This window comes from Prionailurus viverrinus, chromosome D1 (genome assembly GCF_022837055.1).
Source record: "Prionailurus viverrinus isolate Anna chromosome D1, UM_Priviv_1.0, whole genome shotgun sequence".
NCBI classification, from domain to species: domain Eukaryota; kingdom Metazoa; phylum Chordata; class Mammalia; order Carnivora; family Felidae; genus Prionailurus; species Prionailurus viverrinus.
In genome coordinates, this window is record NC_062570.1 from 28,731,103 (window position 1) to 28,752,404 (window position 21,302).

The window sequence follows — 21,302 nt, forward strand, 5'->3', positions numbered from 1 at the left end:
CTGCTCTGGGCTTCTCCCTAGCTCAGGGGCCAGGCCCAGGAAGGGGAATGCACTGCATTCTTTCATAGCTGGACTCAAGGGAGAAATTTAAATGTAGGTATACAGGGACCCACAGCAGCTAGAGAGAAATGACAAGAACTGAAGCAAAACCAGTTTTTCCCTGGGTTTCAAGAATTCGAAAAACACACCTCTTAAGATGATTTGAAATCAGCTCTGCAAGATTGTGAAACCCAGGAAATTTGGGAGTCCGCAGTATAAATAAAGCAAGTGGCTCACACTCATTCATCTGAATGAGCACTTTTGCAGGGCTAGCATCTTTTAATGTCGACAGAACAAGAATAAAGAATGTAAGTTAGTGTCAAACTTGACCAAAATTTTGATGCGATTTTGCCACTTTTACACACTAAGAGGCTTCTGTGATTTTCCATTTATTTTATATATGGGAGATCTGTTTAGAAAGGTGGTGTTGAGTCTCCAGTGTTGGAAAGTAGCTTCTGGGGGGGGGGGGGGGGTGCTGGTGGTGTGGGCATTGACTATTGAATAAAAATGAGATTATTCTAAAGCGTCCTCCAACACTCTAAATTTACTCTAAATGCTAATGAAATTAATCTGATAATTTTAAAGGTGCATGCATGCATGCTGCAGGGTTTTCCTTTCCTAGTTAATTAGTTTGTGACCCTTTTTAAGATGTCTTGGGTTTATTAAGATTGTGAGGTAACTTTGCCTTTCTTCTTAATTTGGAAGTGACAGCTCCTCAAGGGGGTAAATGGTTAAACTCCTCGCCTCGGCTGGTGCACTGCCGCGGCGCGGCGCGGCGCGGCAGGGGTTAAGGTGGGCGCCCGCGCCCCGAGCCCCGCGCCCGCCCGCCAGGATGAGCGCGCAGTCCGCCCGCTTGCTCGGCGCCGGCCCCGGAGAAAGTGGCGGTCAGTGATGGAGCTGCTGCCATGACAACCCCGGCGGTCGGGGCCCGCGCGCGTCGGGGCTGCTCCCGGGAGGAAGGCGGCGCGGAGGCCGGGGGCGGCCGCTGAGCGTGGCGTCCGCGCGGCTCCGGTGCCGGCTGCGCCTCGTCTTCCCTAGCCAGACAGCCAGCGAGCTAGGGGCCGCCGCGGTGCGCTCCGCCGGGCCGCTCCTGCCTCGGCCGCCGCCGCGGCGACTGCCTCCCCCGAGACTGGCCGAATCGCAGCGGCTGCAGAGCGCATTTCGGCTCGGAGGAAGTTGACCGAGGCGGCTGCCGCAGGATCACCGGGTCCGGATCGCACGAAGCCCGGCGGAGCCGCCTCCAGCGTGCCCCACTTTCCATCTCGGCTATTGTTACGGATTGTTTTTCTCCTGGCGATCCTTCCTTTGAAACTTACAAAGAAAGTGTTGGATTTCCCCTTGTTCGAACTGAGGAATTGCAGACCGCCTCTGGGGAGCCGGATCTGACCCACCCCCTGTCCCCTTCTGGTACCAAAGTGCTTACTCCACTCCAAAGTGCCATGTCAGAACTGCTACCGGGAAGAAGGGGCTCTTGAGACGTGCCCACACCTTTGCACCTGCCTTGCGCTTCCCCTTTCTTGGCCGTCTTCCCCGGCCGAAGCAGCACCGAGGAAGCACCCCGTGGATGTCCTCCGTGGAAATTGGTTACCCGAGGCCGGATTCGGGGGAGGAATATTAGACTTGGAGGAGTCTGCGCGCTTTTCTCCTCTCGCGCCTCTCGGTCGCTGCTAGTTCACTGCTCTGTCCCTGAGCTCGCTCCCTCACCCCACCCACTTCCTGTGCTCGCCCGGGGGGTGTGTGCCTTGCAGCTGCCGGAGTTCTGGGAAGTTGTGGCTGTCGAGGATGGGGGTCTGTGGGTACCTGTTCCTGCCCTGGAAGTGCCTCGTGGTCGTGTCTCTCAGGCTGCTGTTCCTTGTACCCACAGGAGTGCCCGTGCGCAGCGGAGATGCCACCTTCCCCAAAGCTATGGACAACGTGACGGTCCGGCAGGGGGAGAGCGCCACCCTCAGGTAGGGAGCTGTCTTTCTTCTATGAATTAACAATGATTTGTATGGGTTGTGGGGGGAGAGGGGCAGGGGTGCAGGTGTGAGCTCTGGCGCAGCTGGCACGGAGGTCGCTGGTTCCTTGGGCTGCACGATTCATGGATGGGGAGCTGAGTGCTCTGCCCCGGGAACGTGGTGGTGTTAGGGAAACGCTCAGAGGTTGGGGAGATGAGCTGTTTCTCCAAAATTGGCCTCCTTGGCTCAGAACTTGGTAAGCGTGAGGGGCGGCTAAGACAGAGAGTCACTGAAATTGAGGACAGTGGCATGGACACTGTGTGTGCCTGAACCTGGTGGCCATGGTGACTGGGGACCTGGCTGGGGCTCAGCATGAACAGTCATCTCTGAAGTTAATGAGTCCCAAAGGACGAGTCTGGCTCCGTTTGAATGCCTTCACTCTGCCTGTGCCATGGGGTGTTGCCAGTGGGCTCCTGTATTCTGGCAGACCTGATGTTTTGTCCTGGGCTTGACTGTGTCTGGGCTTTCCTGGGGTGCCTTCATGCCATGAGCTGGTGGGCAGAAGGACATGCTTTTTCCTGTCGAAATATGGCTTTCTGAGATTGAAGTCCTGGAGATGAGTCTGATTTGTCCATGGAAAACATCATTTACTCTGGTTAGCTGTTCCCTATTTTTTTTTTCCACTAAAATGGTGTGTGCAAAACTCATCTACTGAAAAGATAGGATATTTCAATGTTGAGTTGGGTCCTGATGGGTTTCTAGGGTTAAGGCTTACAGAAACCGAGGAGGAGAAGAATCTTGGCTATGTTTTGTGTAAGATGGGATGAGTCTATGTCCCTGATGACCCTGCCTACTGACTTGTTAACTCAATTTCCAGTGTCTAAGAAATGTATCACTCATGAGAGGGTAACAGAGAATTAGTGATGATAATGGGAAATCTTACTCTTTAGAGAGAGTCAGCATGAGGCAGAAGTTAAGAAGGTTCATATGAAGAATCATTTCTCTGCCTCTCTTTGATTTAATATTCTCTCTTACTTAAAGTTTTCCAAACTGGGCTACTGAGCTGACTCTAAGGCAACATGGCAATATTCCCATGCTTTGCATTCAAAGATTCTTAGAAAGATAATCGTGGTACTGGTGTCCATTGTTTTACCCCTGGTGACTGTTCTTTTAAAATTGCATTGTTTGTGGATGGTACGCTTAAGGGAATATCCACAGGATAGAAAATGTCGAGAAGGGGGCTCTGGCAATACAGAGCTGACTTGTCAGGACATTGCCAAATGAAGTGTGTGATTTAAGGACATATGTAAGGCCTACAAACATCCCGTGCTCCATTGTCTTTGAGGAGCTAACCCCCAAAGCCCCAGTGAACTCCTAGTTACCCATTGGCTCAGAAAACCCACCTCTTCCACTAAGCCCTTCAGCAACTACTTTGGACAAAGGTTAAATATCTAACTGCCTCCCACCCCAGAATTACTGTATCTGCTTTGTCAAGGGATGTCATGGAGCTCTAAAAATGTTGTGATTTCAGGCTGCCTAAAAGAGAAGTGCAAAAATGAAGCCTTAACACAATACGATGATGAATTTAGTGTTCTCTGGATGTTCCCTTTGTCCCTAACTCTTAGCTGCAAGGAGTGGTCCCAAAGAGATGAAATAGAGACAGTCTCACATGGAGAACATTTTAGAAACAGATGGGATGGTATTTTCAAGGAGAAGGTGGAAGGTAGTCAGCTCTGTGGAGATTTGGAGATAAAGAAATAGCAAAGGGGCCTTATAGATAACTGTCCCATATTGTAATGGGGATCATTTGAAGGGGGGTTGGATGAGGCAGGATCTGGTCTTCAGAAAGCATCTTCCTAGTCTCATGAGAATTAAGACTCTCTAGAGAGTGGCTGAATTTGGCAGATGTTGAGCCAGGGCATGGGCTTTAGTTAGGAACAGCTTCTACTTAAAATTGCATTATCATGGACTAGCTGCTTCCCTTTCTTTATCTTTCCCTCCATGCCTTTCTTGCTCACTCTGGGCTTCCCTGTCCCTGTCTCTTTCAAGTGCTAATGTTTCTTTGCATTTTCACATCTGCTCTGGTCTTATTTGGGTGTAGAAGGAGGAAGTGGAATATGATGGGGCTTCTTCTCTAGACCCAACACTGCTGTGACATAAAAAGACTCTTAGAACATCTCCTGCCATTCTGTAACAGCCCCTGGAATGAAATGTCTAAGTGACATAAGGAGGAAGACACTTCCAGTTGATGGAGCCTTATAGGGCAGGGATTAGAGGAGCTAGGATGTGACTGACACTGACCCACTGGCTAGGGCCTGATTTAGGATGTGAATCGGGCTGCAGGTGTATCAGATGACCTGCACAAAGGATGCTCATGTTCTGCAGGATAACCTTCATTCTTCCCAGGCTCTTATGCACTAGAACAAGCAAGGTCCGCCATGCTGAGGTGTTCTTTTGTGGAGTTGGAGCCTTTGAACCCTCAAACACAGTCTTTGTAATTTGGTGTGCAAAGAAGCAAATAGGAATTTCAGAATGTATTTTGTTTGCATAAAATTTGCTAAATTTGCAAACCTGATTCTAGATTGTTGTAGTGCAGTGTCTCAGGGCTCTGGAATTTTGTTTTTTTTTTTTTTATTTTTATTTTTTGGAGTTTTTCTTTCTTTTTTGTGTATTTATGTGGATCTTTTCATTTTATTTCCCTCTTTACCTTCTTCCTTCCTTCCTTCCTTCCCCTCAATCTCCTTCTCTCTCTCTCTCTCTCTCTCTCTTTCTCTCTTCTTTTCTTTTTCAGCATGCAACTAAGCTACACAGAATACAACTAGGGAGGCCTGGAGCACCTCCGCTCTGCCCTGGAGAGCAACCGTGTCCACATTGCTGTGGGTGACGCTTGTAGTTTACTTCTCAACCAGCAGAGGACTTTTTGCTCTGATTTCATTTTATTCTTTGTTCTCGCCAGTTTTATTTTTTGAAGATGTCTTCCAGTCCCCAAAGAATGAATGCTTCAGCAGCAGATTCTAATGTGAGGAAACTTTTAAAAATGTTTTATTTCATCCAATTAGTGTTAACGATCCTTGTGGAGGTATTGGGAAACCTTTCACCCGAGCCTGCCATTGACAGCCTGAAAAAAATCACAAACAATTTGCTATCACCCACCCTTTCTGCCCTCCTGCTGATAATCTGTATGCATATCTTTTTTTAAAGGTGAGGTTATGTAGAACAGGATATACCATAATAATAGCATTAACAAAGGTTTAGGGAGCATTTGCTATGTGTCAGGGAGGAGTCTGTTTTTCATAGCATCTTCTCTGTCATCCAGCTTCATAACATTAACATTTAACCCTAATAGAGACCCTCTGATGTAGATGCTATTATTATTCCCATTTTTCAGATGAGGAAATTGAGGCATGGAGAGTTTACCTTGTTTGATTAAGTTGTACAGGTAGGAAGTGTTGAAGCCAGGTTATGAGGCAGTAGTAATAATAATGTTAATAAGATGAATAGTAGTGTCAATGATTGGTCAGTTACTGTATGTGTTAAATAGTTTGTATACATAGTAACATTTAATGTTTGAACAACTCCCTGAAATAGACTTAATTATCCCAACTTCATTGCTATGGAATCTAAGGCCCACAGAGGGAAATTTAGGTAATATCACACAAGTAGTTAAGTGGCAGAGCTGGAAGCTGACTCAGGACTCTACTCCCTCATTTTGGACACCACACTTTCCCCGCTGCATTCTGTATTCTAATTCCTTGCTAGTACTTAGTGTCTCCTCTAGTCATTTTGGCTTAGACCCTTTCCTGCAATGATGTTGAACCTTCTATGTTCTTTCTCCTCATGCAATAGGGAACAGCTAGCTGTTGGAAAGCAGAGATCGTACCTTGTAATGTCATGAGCACTGTGTACTCCCAAATGTTTATGGAACAGATAAAATGAATAGAAACTAAACAAAAACATCCCCCAGCCTATATTCAACTTATTTCTTTACTGCATTTTTCCATCATTTTACTTTAAAATACAGCTGTGGTCAACCAACAAAGGTTTATTGAGTGGTTCTTACATGAAGGGTTCTGAACTGGGTTTTGGGGTATAAAAAGGCATGAGGCTTGGATGTCATACTCCAGGGCCTTAAGTCCAACTCAAAAGGCTGGGCTGTGGACAAAGAGGTAACTTACAGGTGAGGCAGAGTGTGCCCATCAGGAAGTGGGTAATGTGTGTGCATGTGGTCAGAAAAGAGCATCCTGTTTCCATGTGGGGTGGGATTCTCTGTGGAAATGCTGAGGAAAAAGTGAGGAGCAGGAGAGATCTGAGGTTCTCAACTATGTGGATGTCATTAATTGGAGACATTTTGGGGCACCTGGGTGGCTCAGTTGGTTGGACGTCTGACTTTGGCTCAGGTCATGGTCTCACAGCTTGTGAGTTTGAGCCCCGCATTGGGCTCTGTGCTAACAGCTCAGAGCCTAGAGCCTGCTTCAGATTCTGAATTCTGTGTCTCCCTCTCTCTGCCCCTCCCCTGCTCACACTCTGTCTCTCAAAAATGAATAAACATTAAAAAAATTGATTGGAGACCTTTCACTAAGTATCCACCTATCGTTTGGAAGTTCTGATGAATGTGTTTTGTGTTGTCATAGATTCCCCCAATAAGGTGACAAGTAGTATAGTGAATTATTTCACTGGGATCATCTGCAAAGTGAGTATCAAAAGCTAAGTTGTACCTGTTGTTACATGTCTAGAGTGTAGGCTTTGCCACTGCACAATGTTGAGGTTTTGTTTTTTGTTTGTTTCTTTGTTTGTTTGTTTGTTTGTTTAGATGAGTTAAGAAGAAAAGATCTGAGAAATGTATGAGATTGAAGTTGGATTTTGCCATAGCAACTCCATGGAATAGCGCAGAAGAATGTGTTTTTGATACTTGAGGAAACCCATGGAGTCCCCTTCTAAATATAGGAAGCTGTGGCCCTTTATTCATATCATGTGAAAAATTTAGCATTTCACTTGATAGCAGATGGATTCTCTCTTTATCCCTTCAGCTACTCCATTGTCTCTTGGGGGCAAAATGATGACTTTCTCATGTTTGTATCCCAGCATCCAGCACATGACTTAGCCTATCATTTTTGCTAATAAAGTCTGAATGTCTGTTCTGCTTGTCTTTCTGCTGTAGACATCCTGGCCTTTTCTCCACCTCATAAAGGTAGAAAACAAATTCTTGCTACAGAGGCCTTCTATTTGTGCTCATAACTGTTGGGGATACCTTACTCTAGATCTTTCCATGGACAGCTATTTATCATTTTGGTCTCAGCTCAGATGGAAACCCCTCACTAAAACCTTTCCTGACACCCAAGGTCAAAATAATGCCTACCACCTACACCAGTCTTACACTGGCATTTCATCTTGGATTTTTTTTCTTCAGATAAGTCATCCATATCTGAAGTTTTCTTATTCATATATTTGGTTATGTGTTTATGATTTGTCTTCCCCAAATGGACTTTAACTAGAGAATAGGTACCTTCTCTTATTCAGCACTGTGTACCCAAGGTCAGGCAAATAGAAGGCTCTCAGTAAATAGTTGTTGCGTGAACAAATGAAGGAAATCTGAGATCATTGCCTTCTTCTCCTTGCCCTTCTCTGTCCTTTTCCCTTAGTTGTCTTGTGTTGTTCTTGCCCTCGACATGTTACTGGCTCACTGTCATTTCTGACTAGTCTGCACAGATGTGTGAGGTTGCCCTTGAGGAAGTTACAATTACAGATAAGTAATTGGGCTGGTGTCTTTCTGTCAGGGACACAGATGGGCCACATCATCTGTTGGTTATTTCATAGCTGCACCCATGACACTTGTCTTCTTTCTGCCAGGTCACTTCCCTATCCAGTCCTTCAGCCTTTGAAGAGGAGCTCCTCTCTGATGAGGTGTTTAAGCCCAGGTAGACCTCAAGGAGATTAGCATTTTCAAGATGAGGAGGGGCACCAAAATGTACCTTTCTGCCCATCCTTCTTTCTCTCTCTTTGGAGTTTGCTAGCAATGGTTGTCTCGTGGTGTAACTATTGATCCATTCTTAATGAGTTAACTGGTTCAGAATAGCAGTGCCACTCAGGAACCATGTGCTGTTCTGATTGTGTTGCCTCCTCCCAAGATCGGCCACTGTGTGCTCACCTCCGGGGCTTGCCAGGGATCCAGCCGGTGGACTGTGGCTCAGAAGAGCATGGACAGATGGAGTTGTGGAGGGAGGCTCCTGGAAGCATATTCAGCCTTTTGAGGAGCCAAAGACTAAAATGGGAAAATGAAAAACCCAACAGAGCATGGGGCAGAAGGAGAAAGGTTTATGCCAGTTGTCATAGGAGCCTGGCAAGGGGCACTGAGGGACAGCCTGGTTCTCCAACATTCCTCACCTACAATCATAGGTGCTTTGCAGAAATGTTGCTTTTGTCTTTTGAGTTTGAAAGGATTGCAGAGATCTGTTTAAACCACCTGGTTTTACAGATAATGAGATAGTGATCATAAGTCTTGCACAAAGATGCCTTCCGGAAGGGTGAGGTGGAGCTGACATCAGCCCATGATTCCTCACTTAGCTGTGAGCCCTAGTATAGGGCTACCTGTGCCTGAAAGAAGTCCGCTGTTTCCTACAAAGTGCAAAAGTGTCACACTGACAGCATCATGACAGTCAGCAAGCATTTGTCACCATGCTTGGTTCTCATTGCTGGTTGTGTCTGGCACTGAAGTTTGTATTCTTAGCCTTCTCCACCTCTGATTTCATATAGGACAACTGTTTACTGTGTCAGGCTCCATGCTAAGCACTCTACTAATTTAGTCCTCATAGCCTTATTTAATCCTCATAGCTGCTCTAGGAGATGGATGCGATTATTATTCTGATTTTACAGATCAAGAAACCAAAGCACAGAGAAAAGTGAGACATTTTCCAAGATCACACAGTCAGATGGTGGCTGAGACTGGGGCTTGGAACAAGTTTTATCTGACTCTAAGCTGGTTCTCTTTTTGTACCAGAGGGCTCTTCTCAATCTATCCCTTCTTTGCTTCATTGCCGTGGTGTACTCCTTCTAGAAACCAGGTGAATTTGGCTTTTCCTCCTTGTCCTGAAGTGTAAGAATCTCCTTTCTTGAAGTATTTTAGGAATGGAGTATGGGAATGTTTAAGCTTTGATGGTGTGGAGACACAGAGAATGCCCAGCTGGCCTCTACAAGTCCCTTCTCATTAGGCAACCCTAGAATCTCCATAGTTTTTTCAGAGTAAGTCTATTCCAGGTTCTTCCACCAAACTTTTGCTTCAGATCAGCAGTCTCGGACTCTTGTAGAGAGTTAGCAAATCATCAGACATTGCCATGTATTACTCTGGCATGGGATATTGAACAAATCAAGGTAGAAACAAAATTCTATGAGGATCCCACAAGTCAGTGTATCTGGCTGTTCTGGCAGTGGGAAGCAGAGTGGGTGAAACCTTGACCTACAAACTTTCTTCTTAGTTTTTCTAGAAGTAGGACCATTGGCATCTCTCAACATGGGAGAATCTTGAAAACAATTATAATTAATGTTAATAGTGTATTTATTCTCTTAGGTTCAGAGTTTCCACTGACAGGTAAAAATAACATTATCCTTGTATTATTTGACGTTACTTTTCTTCCTTGGGATAAGGTTGATGGGTTCCCACTATGTGTAATAGATTACTGATAATAAATAAACAATATAATTAACTTCATATAGATGGTCAATTAGTACTACATTTAGGAACTTAAGAATTACTTGGGTTTAGGACACAATTTCCAAATTGCATGTGAGCAATGATGAGGAGGAGAAAATAAGAATGTTTTATGGGAGCACAATTGATAGCGGCAAAGGTCTCCAACAAACAAGACCATACTAACTCATAATCTAGTGGAAGTGGTATGCTAGAAAGAAAATGGATTAGGAGATAGGATTCTGCTCACCCTGACTCAAGCACTGTGTCTGTGAGCTGTCAGGCAAAAGCTTTTAATCTGTCAGTATAAAGAGGACAGTTATTGCCTACCTCAAAGGGTTATTTTTGGTTAAAAAGGAAATACACACAAAGTTTAGTGTATAATTATTACTCTCTTTCTCTCCATATGTATATATATATTCACACACACACACACACACATATATATATATATATATATATATATATATATATATATAATATTGACACATTTGGCAATTTTCATTATAAACTATAGCAGTTTAAACAACCATAGCTACCCTTTGATTGATACACCATGTAATGCTTCTGGAATGTCTAGAATGATAGGAATGCCTCTCCACCCACCCTTAATTATACTTTGGCATTTTCTCTACACATTTGTTTAGATCCTAGGACTCTTCTTCAGTTCAAGTAATTTCTTGCACTGTTTTATTTCTGACAGGGAGTGAGAAGAAAGGTATTTCTTTATTTTTCATAACAAGATTGTTGCATAGCAAGTTGTGACAGTTCATGGCTCTGAAGATGAATTTCCTACCAGAAAAAAGCCATACAGAAAGCTCTGTAGAGGCAGGTTCTCTGAAACAAATAGTGGGGTCAGGAGTTCATGTGCAGATTTAGGATTGGTAGACTTTTTTCCTTGGGAGACTGATTTTTCTGTGATAATTCCACTGGAGTCAACAGACAAATAGAGGTAGGGATGCCCTAGCTTGGGCCAGGGTGGGGAGGGGGTTAAGCCCTTCTAGCTTTAATGTTCTCTGATTGTAATTTTTCCATTCATTCACATCCCCTGTGCAGTCAGAGGCCAGCTCAGGACTTGCACAGTAATAGGGAAAATTGAGAAGGAAGTCTTTCTGCATTTGGTAATTTTTCTTCTGTCCAAGTCTGGGACAAGACCCTTGCACCTGGCATTAGAAATTGACTGCAGAAATCACCAATGGAACCACAAAAACAGTCCTTTTCACTTCAAACGTATGCCATGGAGCTAAAATTAATTGAAGTTATAGATAGAAGTCTCACCCTTTCTGCATCTGGCTTTCTCAAATCTCATTGATCACGTGGCTTGTTTTTTTGGGCTTATTTGGGCATATTTGGCCAACTTGCCCTCTTCTCAGTGTGAGATGCTTTGGCTCAGAAAGCTTTTGGGATTTAGATTTGTCTTATAAAATGAACATATGAATCAATCTTACAATCTTGCTGATGGATTTTTTTAAATCATAGAATTTTTAATGAAAAAAGCATCAACCATTAGACTGATGGAAAGTGACAAAACTGAAATCAACAGTCAGATAAAGCTTTGTTGGCCACATGTTGGCAAAGGAAGATATGTTTGTGTAAAAATAATTTCCTGGCTTTCAAACAGGCTCTAATGGAGAGGATGAGTGGAAAAGTGCACTCACACTCAGAATAAGCATCTTTGGACAAATTTACTTGTCAGGAAAGCTCAATCCATAATAATTCTAAACAATCAGAAGCAATGAGGAAGAAAATAAGATAGAGAATACATGCAAATTCTCTTTAATTTGGTACAGTTATTATACATAAAAACTGGAAAGGGTAATACTGTGGTGTGGGTTGAATCGTGCTCCCTACCAAAAGAATAAAGAAAAAAAAAAAGAAAACAAAAGATATGTTGAAGTCCTGACATCCAGTACCTCATAAAGTGACCTTACCTGGAAATAAGGCCATTGTAGATGTAATCGATGAACTTAAGATGGGATCATGCTGGAATAGGTGAGCCCCTAATCTAAGACAGCTGGTGTCTTCATAAGAAGATGAACACAGGGAAACACAGAGGACACACTGGGAGAATGCCATGTGATGATGAAGACAAAGGTTGGAATCATACAGCTGCAAGTCAAGAAATGCCAGAGATTGCCAAACAACCACCAGAAGGAAAAGGCAAGGAAGGATTCTATCCTACAGGTTTCATAGGGAGCATGTCCCTGCCATCACCTTAATTTCATACTTCAGGTCCCTTGAACTGTGACACAATAAATTTCTTTTGTTTTAAGACATCCAGTTTGTAATGCTTTGTTATAACAGCCCCAGGAAATGAATACACTAGGAGAAAGAAATTACAAAGGAAGAGTTCTCTTAAATAATCACCACCATCTAAAGGACCACTGAAAAGCTAGGTTAGACCACCCCATCACCCACTGTGACACAAGCCACTGCAGTCCATACAGGAGCAGTCAGAGCCCTGAATGTTCTTGGCATGGCAGTTCCTATCCTAGTCATGACCCCCCAGGCTCTCCATTACAAATATCTAGGAAGCTGATCTGGAGTATAACTGTACTCAGAGCTCGTTACCCTCTTTTTTTCCTAAGAGACCATAAGGACAAGACCTGTAGTTCCCACTCCTCAGTTATCTCAGTCACCTCAGAAGTCAAAGCCCACTCCTCCACCTAGGTCATGTATCATCATCTAGATTTTTATTATTACCATATGGTCTTGTACTTCCAATGATCTGAACCAACTGCAGACTTCCCTCTAATCCTCCAAACCTTCCTATTTACTATCTTACAGCTTCATGATCCATCACCAGCAGAATCCCTATGTTTCCAGTCTTTTCCCTGAATTTTCTCTTTTTCCTGAGTTGTTTCCATTCCTAGAGTCATGTCAAAAGAGACTGTTTTTTTTTTTTTCTTCGTATGTACTGGTTACCATGAGTCCTAAAAGTTGGATAGATATCCTCCTTGCTACTCATTGTGACTTCTGTGCATTCTCTTTCTGGCTTTCTCAGAATCCCTAATCATGTCAGCATGTGGGCTGTGAGGTTGCATTACCCACAGCCATTCTTGCTGCAGCCTTCTGCTCTTCCCTGAGCAGTCAGTCTCTCCTGCTGGAGTTCCAGATCATATATCCTAGTGTTAATCCACAGGTCCACTTTTATGGCTCAGATATTTCAAACTCAATGCCTTCAGCCAGAGCTCTTGATGCCAGCCGCATTTAACCCACCTCCAGCCACCAACTTGATCTTCCATCCCTGTCTGCCCCAAGCCCTGATCTTAGGAATGGAAGCCACCATTCATTCAACCACTCAGGCCCAAGACCCAATAAATATGTATTTTTTTTTCTTTCTCTCTTATGCTTCATCTAATCTATCAATACATCCTATTTGTCTTTACTTTTAAGATATATCTTGAATCAGACCACTTTAACCATCTCTAACACTATCTTTTTAGTCAAAACCACCACCAACTCTCACCTGGATTATTCCAGTAGCATCTCATCTGGTCTTGCTGCACCCCTTCTGCTCTACCAGAGACCATTCTCTACCTCATGGCTCAAGTTTAAGAACATTGTTCAAATCATACCACTCTCTGTGCAAAACCCCATGGTGGCTTCCAGTAATATTTAGGTTGAAATACAAACACTTCAATGGTATAAAAAAATGTTTTATTGCCAGTGCCTAGGTAGCTTACTTGGTTAAGTGTCAGACTCTTGATTTCACCTCGGGTCATGATCTCACTGTCTGTGAGTGTGAGCTCCACGTTGGCCTCTGCACTGACAATGCAGAAACTGCTTGGGATTCTCTGTCTCCCCTCTCTGTGCCACTCCCCCTTCTTGCATGCTCTGTGTCTCCCAAAAGTAAATAAATAAACTTAAAAAAGAAACAACTCTTTATTGCCTGTTGCCTGCCTACCCCTCAGAATTTCCCTCTATCACCTCTGCTCCACTCACAAGGATGCAGTTCACTGAACTTCTCTGTTGTTCCTTGAACCCACCAGGTCCATTCTTGCCTGTGGAAATGCTCTTTCTTCTGCCAGGACCCACCACAATGTTGTATGGCTGGATATTCATGACATTCGTGTGTCTGCTCAAATACCCCATCCTCAAAGAAGACTTTCCAGACCTTGCTGTTTGAGATAACCATACTCCAGCCCCCACTCTCCTGTGTTTCCCTACCTAGGTTTAATTTTCTTTATCACCCTTAACACTCAGAAAATTCTGTTATTTATTCATCTATTATTTATTTATGGCCTCTTCCACTAAAACTAGGGTCCCTAAAGCGACTGACTTTATTGCTCTCATTTATAGTGGCTAAATTATGGTCTGGAACATGGCATATATTAAGAAATAGTTGTGGAGTGAATGAAAACTTTTTTAGGAATAATAGTAAGCTGCTAACAGTGAAAATTATTTATCTTTTATCAGAAAGAGGGGACTTATGTATATATCTGAATTGGCAGAAGTTTGGGTGTTCCTAAACAGAGCTCAAAAGGAGTGGGTGTGATCTAGCCTTGGTTTTGTCTTCCAGGGCATTGAGTAGGATGGGAAGTTGATGGGGAAGTGTGTCAGGGTATTGTGACACACTTCATAAAATCTACATGGGCAGAGGCTAAAGGACCTTTAAATTTCCACTTTCACAGGAGGTTTTATAGAAAATCTAATAAACACTTGAAAATAAGGACTAGTTTCTGGTTCGAGTCTGATCACCGTGGCGGGGCGGGGGAGGGGGGAGGAAATAGCACTTAGAAATCAGGCTATGCGCCTCACTTCTAACATATTATTCCATGTATATTATGTCCCCTATGTTTCTTTCAAAACTATTTATTAAGGGAATTCTACCTTAAGGCTACCGAGCATGATGATTGAGTAGAGGGTCTGGAGCCAGGCACCTCCCTGGGTTCAAATCTTGGCTTTGCTACCTCCCTGTTGTGTGACCTTTGGCACATTGATTAAGCTCACTGGGCCTCAGTTTTGTGGTTGTTTGATAATAGAAGTGAACCAGGAGGGAAATAGGGAGTATTTAAGAACAATGCCTGGCACTCAGTAAGTGTTAGCTTCATATGGAGGGGGAAGGACAGAGCATGAAATGCATCTGCTGTGGGCAAATAGTATTCCTTTGAATCCAGTGACCCCAGGTGCCCCAGTGGAGGCTGATGTTCCTGCAAGTCCTGCACCTCTGTGGTGGGCTGATTTTGAAGAATTTCAGCAAAGGTCATTGTTTTTGGAAGGTGAATAGTGGTTGTGGGCTGGAGTGACCTGAGCCTCAAGCCTAGCTCTGTCACAACTCACCATGGGATGCTGCTAAAAAAATTAGTGTTTCCCTGTTTCCCAGTTTCCCTGCGTCTGAAATGAGAAGGCAGGGCCTGACCCTACTGCTCTGTTCAGTTCTTTACATTTGAGGAAGAGATTGTTAACTGTTCAAAAATATATAGGTTGTTTATCTTCTTCCCTGGACACAAAGCTTGACTCTCATTTCCCAGGCTCTTTTGAATTCAGGTGTGGCCACATGACTGAGTTCTACCCAGAGGAATGTGAGCAAAGTTATGTGCGGATTGGCCCATAAAAATCTCCCATATGAAATACTTCATGCTGTTTCTCTTTACGCCATCTGGATGTTGATGTCCAAAATTACCTTGGAAACCCATGTCCTATTGGGCAGATGCTCCATTATCAGCCAAGTCATTGAATGTCTCCACAGAGCAGGGCTTCCACACCCATCCCACCAGCTGACCCAGAACCTCATTTGTTAGATTATCGCATGAAGGAAAATTACGCTTCCATTGTGATAGGCTTCTGGGATTTTTGAGTTCATTTGTTATAGTACCTAGCATTACATGATATAATTCCACAAAACTATTATAATTCCTATTTTCTGATATCAGTTGCATAGAAATATACAGAGTTCTTAAAAAAGTCCAAACTTAAGCACTTATTAAAATTTCTTGGCAAGCTTTTTGGTGATTTTTATATGTGGCTGAAAGTGGGAACCATGGCCTTTTCAAACTGAAGCCTCAAATGTTTGATTTTCATTTGCTTGACTCTTTACATCTCTGAAGCAAGTAAAATGTCTGCTTTACAGAATATGTGAAAACCAGTGTCAAAGAAAAGTTTTACCTTGAAGTAAATTAGCACATGTCCATAATGGATACGACTGGAGACATACCGTAATTAGTGAAAATACTTCTTAGATGACAAATTGCTCATTAATGGCTGGAGGTTTCTTAGTGTAACCTTTTGTGCTAGAGATATTCCAACACTCAGTGTTTTAATTGACACACAGTAAAGAGACAGATGGGATGATTCGTAAGCTTTTTCTTAAAAATGTTGAAGAAGAGAGAAAACCACTGTCAGAGGTTACCTTTTAGAAGTGTGACCAGGTGGTGGGGTAGTCACTTGTGCATTTGAGTAAGGGGGGGAAAGAGGTCAGAAAGGGAAGGAGGAGGGCAGTTGTGGTAGGAGATCTGCAAGGAACAGAGGCAATGAAGACACCTAGAGATTTAAGGTGGCTCTATTACAAGATTTTGCATTTCAGGGGTCAGGAGTCTTGTCTTATGTTCATTGCTGTCTCCAAATGACTCACAACACCTGGCACATAATAGGAGCTTAATGCACTGTTGGCGAATAAGCGGATGAACTTCCTTATGTCACTTCAACACTACTTCCTCTGTATCTTGTACATGCCAGGCGTTGTACTAGGTACTGAGTTTCTTTTTCACAGAATGATTTTAAGTGAAGGGAGACTGGGGCTGCAGCTTGTATGAAATGTAGAAAAGAGTGTCCTCTTCCAGCATACAACTTAAACAGACTAGTTAGAAGTAGGTGCCCTTCCTCCAGTCTGACAACTCAGTCCCTAGGCCTCTTGGTGGGATAGACAGAGATGTGAATTTTTAACTCCCTCCATCCAGCATTCTTGAGCAGCACACAGCTTGTGTAACTGTACTTGGCAGGTCCAGTTTTTACTAAATAAGTAAGTAGACAAACAGTACTTTGTGTATTGGAAAGCACTATGCCAGAATTTAAAATATGGGTAATGGACAGTACCTTGGGGTGCAGGGAGAGTGGTGTTTGCAGGGTGGTCAGGAGCATGGTATGATCCCTGTAGGAATCAGCAGGAAAAACATTCTGGACAGAGAAATCAGCAAGTTTCATGACCAGTTGAAAAATGAGCAGTACTAAAAGGAGGCAGTCTCAAAACTGAAGATGGTGTAATGAGTAACAAAAATCCCAAAGACCAAAAAACCAAAAAACAAACAAAAAATCCCACAAAAAACAAACACAAAACAAAACAAAACAAAAAAACATTTGGGGCCTTGAGTGTCTGCAAGCTGTAGTATAACATCCAAATTAAGGAGCAAATGTTGATAGCAGCACAGATTTTAGGAGATTAGAAATAAATAAAAATCCCACATAAACAAAGACAACACCTGTGTTGATTTTCTCTGCTGTGTATAGTTTCCATGTGGATACTGTCTGGGTTGTTACAGCTCTGTGGTTCTGTGTCAGCCAATATTTGGTGCCTCGCCCCCCCCCTCACACACATCTAGCCATATGGACCTAGTGTTTTCTAACTGAAATGTCATCCTTCTTTGGTCCATTATGCTTTGTCATTGCCATTTATCACATCTGAAAATTATAAACATTGAAAATCTGCATAATATCCAATTTGATGTTTTACCTGTTGCCATTTCCAGGATATTACATTGTGAAATTAAGCCGGCATTTTATGATCCTGTGTGGATGTGTGTGTATGTATAAGCAGACACATATTTGGAATTAATGGACTCATAGAAATCAGAGATGGATTAGACCTAATGAGCTGTTCAGAAGAATTATTTAGCGCATATTTCATATCTCTATTCAGTAATCAAACCTACACACTGCGTATGCTAAGAAGGTGAGGTTTTTACATTTTTTTTTTTTTCAGTCCTTGGATCATCTCCATTTCTGCCTGAAAATTTAGCGTTGCACCCCTAGAGCATTTTGCACCAACTTTATTAAGCATTCAGTTTGACATTTCCCTACCCTTAGGGTTATCTTTGGTATTGAAAAAATAGTTGCTTTGCTTGTTACCATTAATGTATCATTAGTAATTGGTGCCGGGTTCCCAGGATCCCACCAGGATGCTGGGCAGCTCAGAGCAGGTGGTGGGAGTCATCAGAGACTCAGTCCTGCCCCTTCCCCAGGCCCTTTCCAGTCTCTGGGAGAGACAAGCCTGACTTTGAGCGTGTACTGAGTGGAAGACTTGGAGAGTTAGCCTAGATGAGAGGCTATATTCGAATTTTTATCCAGAGCAAATGATTTCCCTGCTGCCTTCTGTTTTCACTGAAACTATGCTAGAGCTGGTGACCTTCCTGCTGAATGAGCACTGGCTCTTGGTTATCGCCCACTCTGGTTTATATTAGCCCTTCAAGCCTTAAAATTCCAGCAGGCCTTCAAAATTCCATTCACAACAAGGTTTTCTCTACGAACTAAAAGGGGAAATGAAAGGTGAGATGTTTGAGAGTGTGGAAGTTTAACCAGAGAAGGACTGCATTTTTGAAGCTGTAACAGAGACATGAAATTATGGGAATTTAAAGAAAACCTCGGGGGTGGGTTGACACATTGTCAGCTTCCCACAGGCAGATGCCTAGTTTCTAAATGTTCCTTATAGCTTGTTTAAATATAATATATATTTTATATATATATTTAATATATTTAATATTTAATATTATATATATATATATATATATATATATATACTCAACTCTTGTTGGTCTACATAAAACATGCTAATTGAGAATTATTCTGTAGTGGGAATAAAGAGACTCTAGAGTTAGAACCTCATTTGTTAAATTATTAACCTCTCTGAGGCTTTATTTTCTTATCTGTGAAATGGGGCTAAATAACACCTTAATACCTACCTGACAGAGTTGTTGGAAGAAACAACAAAGCATAGCATCATTAGCAGTGTTTAATACAAACCTTTGTGTGGGTCATCTCATTCATCATCATAGTTATTTATGATAATTGTGTAAGATAACTTGTAAAATCTCAGCTATTGTGCTTGGTGTATATTAAGCATTAAACATGTTATATTCTTTCATAGTACATTAAATTAGCAATAAGAAAAAAAAAAGGTTAAAGCTATTTATCATGGATGGAAGATTGATGGAAGACAGGCCATCACATCCATGTTGTGACTCTTGCCCGGATTTCCAGACACAGACCTCTCCTGTTACTCTCGTCTGTGTTTTGTCCTACTACAAAGGTCCCCTTAAGGTGCTCCAGCATATATTCTCTGTGGCTTACTTAGCCTGGTTGGTTTTTCCACACCCTTCTCCCCTATTCCTTGTTTCTCCCCTCTCTCCCAGGCCCAAGTCTGGTGGAAAGACTGAAAACAGCATAATCTCACCCTTGATCTTCAATTGGAACAAACCTCTTATTCACCCAGATTCCCATAGTTTGTTTATGACCATGCATCGTTTGCTCAAAAAAATAATTATTCAACACCTGATAACAGTGTCAGATAGTGATGCACACTCCCTAGAAGAAAGCAAGCAGGTAAGGGAAGGGAGACATTAGCACCTACTAATTTTAAGTTTTTTTTTTAAATTTATTTTTATTTATTTTGAGAGAGAGGGGGGCAGAGAGAATCCCAAGCAGGCTGCACACTGTCAGCACAGAGCCCCATGCAGGGCTCAAACTCATGAATTGAGATCATGACCTGAGATGAACGCTTAACCAACTAGCCACCCAGGCACCTGGAATAAAATAGGTGCTAATTTTAGACACTCCCCACACGGGTTGGGGGAGGTCTTTCAAAGGTGGGGCTTTTGAGTGAAATCTGATGAAGTGAGGGAGTCAGTGTGTGTGCACATTTGGGGAAAGATGTAGCAGGGAGAAACACGGCAAATACAGAGGTGCAGAGGTGGAAACATCTTGGCTTGCCCAGAATGTGGAGAGGAGGGCAGAGCCAAGGCCAGGCCACTTGGCTGCAGTGACCATAGTGACCCCTTCGGATTTTATTCTTAGAGCTATGGAAGCTACTAGAACAGTTTGATCATTTTTGGGTGCTATGTATTATTTTTTCATTTTTCTGCACTTTGCTATTATTTTCATGCCCTACCCTTGTTTAATTTTAAGTTTCTTGAAAGCAAAGACCATGTTTGATTTGTATCTGTGTATCACTGATTGGACAGAACCAAATCCGACTAAATGAACCTCCTCTGAGCTCCCACAGTGACCTGAACCACCCCATCTAATCAGCACTTACCATAATTATGGAAAAGCTCTTTTTCTGTATGTCTTTGGTTAGGCTCACACTGGTTCACCAAGAATGAAGCCACTTCCAACTGTTACATTGTGAGGATTTGGAAATTCCTTAATGGATCATGAAATTACCCAGGAGTACAAATGCCTTGACTTCCTTGGATGAATAAACAGTCTACCATCCCTAGACTGAAGGCTCAGCCACACTGCCAGGCCCTTGTTGCTCCTGGTCTTATGATGGTTGAAATCAATAAAATGTCCTGAAAAAAATGATCTATAATAAAAACTTCAGCAGAGATTCATAAACTATTACTCTTATTTTATTTAATTAAAAAATTGTTTCATTACTAAAAAAAGTAAATAATTACTGTTCATTTTGCTTTGTTATGATTGCCTTAGTGCTATATTGTTTAACCCTACAGTGTATGCCTATGGCATTTTGGGTCAGTAATTACTGCTGAGTTGCAGATAAAATATTAATTAAACATACTCCCATTTTTAAGGAAATATTTACACATAGCTCCTGTTGAAAATACATTTTGAATTTTTCTGTGAACTATTTTTGTCCCCAAGTTCTTTCCTAATAGAAATTGGAAATGGTTGGGACAAGTAGTGATGAGGTTATGGTCCATGCACTTGGGCAGTGGTGAAGATCATGTGTTACTGGTTGCCTTTGATTGGTCCTCTTTCCTCTGGGAGTATAGACCTGGTTCATACTAGCCGCTCAGTAAATGCTGATAAAATGTTTATTTCAGTAGCACAATATTTCCTGTGTACTGGGAACAAAATATGTATTACTTTCCTTTTATTATGAAATATTTTATATCTCAATATGTGTATGATATATCTATGTATAAAAACATAACAGATTGATCACCTGCATGCCTTGCACCTACTCTAAGAAGTAGAACCTTCCATTAGTTGTGAAATCTCATATGTTCCCTCCTTTTTTTATACCCCGTCTCCTCTGAGGGGCTGGCCACTACCCTGAACATTTTTATTCTTTCCTTTTTTTCTTTAAGGCTTTACCAAATGTATAGATATTCTTAAATAATGCATTGTCTATGTTTGTTTGCTTATTTCTTTATATTAAAAAAACATTTTATTTATTATACTGTAAATGTTCATTTAACATTATGTATTTTCTAATAATTTGAAATTAATATCTTACTGAATATGGATAAGGGAAGAACTCTAAGTCATTTCAGATAATTAAATGATCTACAGCTCATCATTCAAAAATGGTTCAGTGCCCTGTGAATGTGTATGTATGCACACAAACACCTGCTAAAAATATACACTGAAAGGCTCAAATCTCAACATAGTAATGCTCATAAAGTTTCCGAGTAGTGGAATTATGAGTGACTTTGATTTTCTTCTTGTGTTTTCTATAATTATTAAAT

The 21,302-nt window shown here is 42.2% G+C and overlaps 1 protein-coding gene across 6 annotated transcripts in view; it reads left to right on the plus strand.

Annotated features, from left to right (window-relative positions):
* Positions 1-297: 297 nt before the first annotated feature.
* Positions 298-21,302, plus strand: part of NTM (neurotrimin) — a 396,118-nt gene continuing 375,113 nt past the window's right edge. For 5 of the 6 annotated variants that reach the window (XR_007144903.1, XM_047823723.1, XM_047823724.1 and 2 more), the window contains exon 1: positions 1,311-1,988. Coding sequence is in view for 5 of the 6 variants with exons in the window: in XM_047823723.1 (XP_047679679.1) it covers positions 1,822-1,988 (167 nt within the window). In the remaining variant the exon portion in view is untranslated. Of the gene's footprint in view, positions 348-1,310; positions 1,989-21,302 lie in introns of those variants that run through there. The other variant, XM_047823727.1, reaches the window with a different exon arrangement.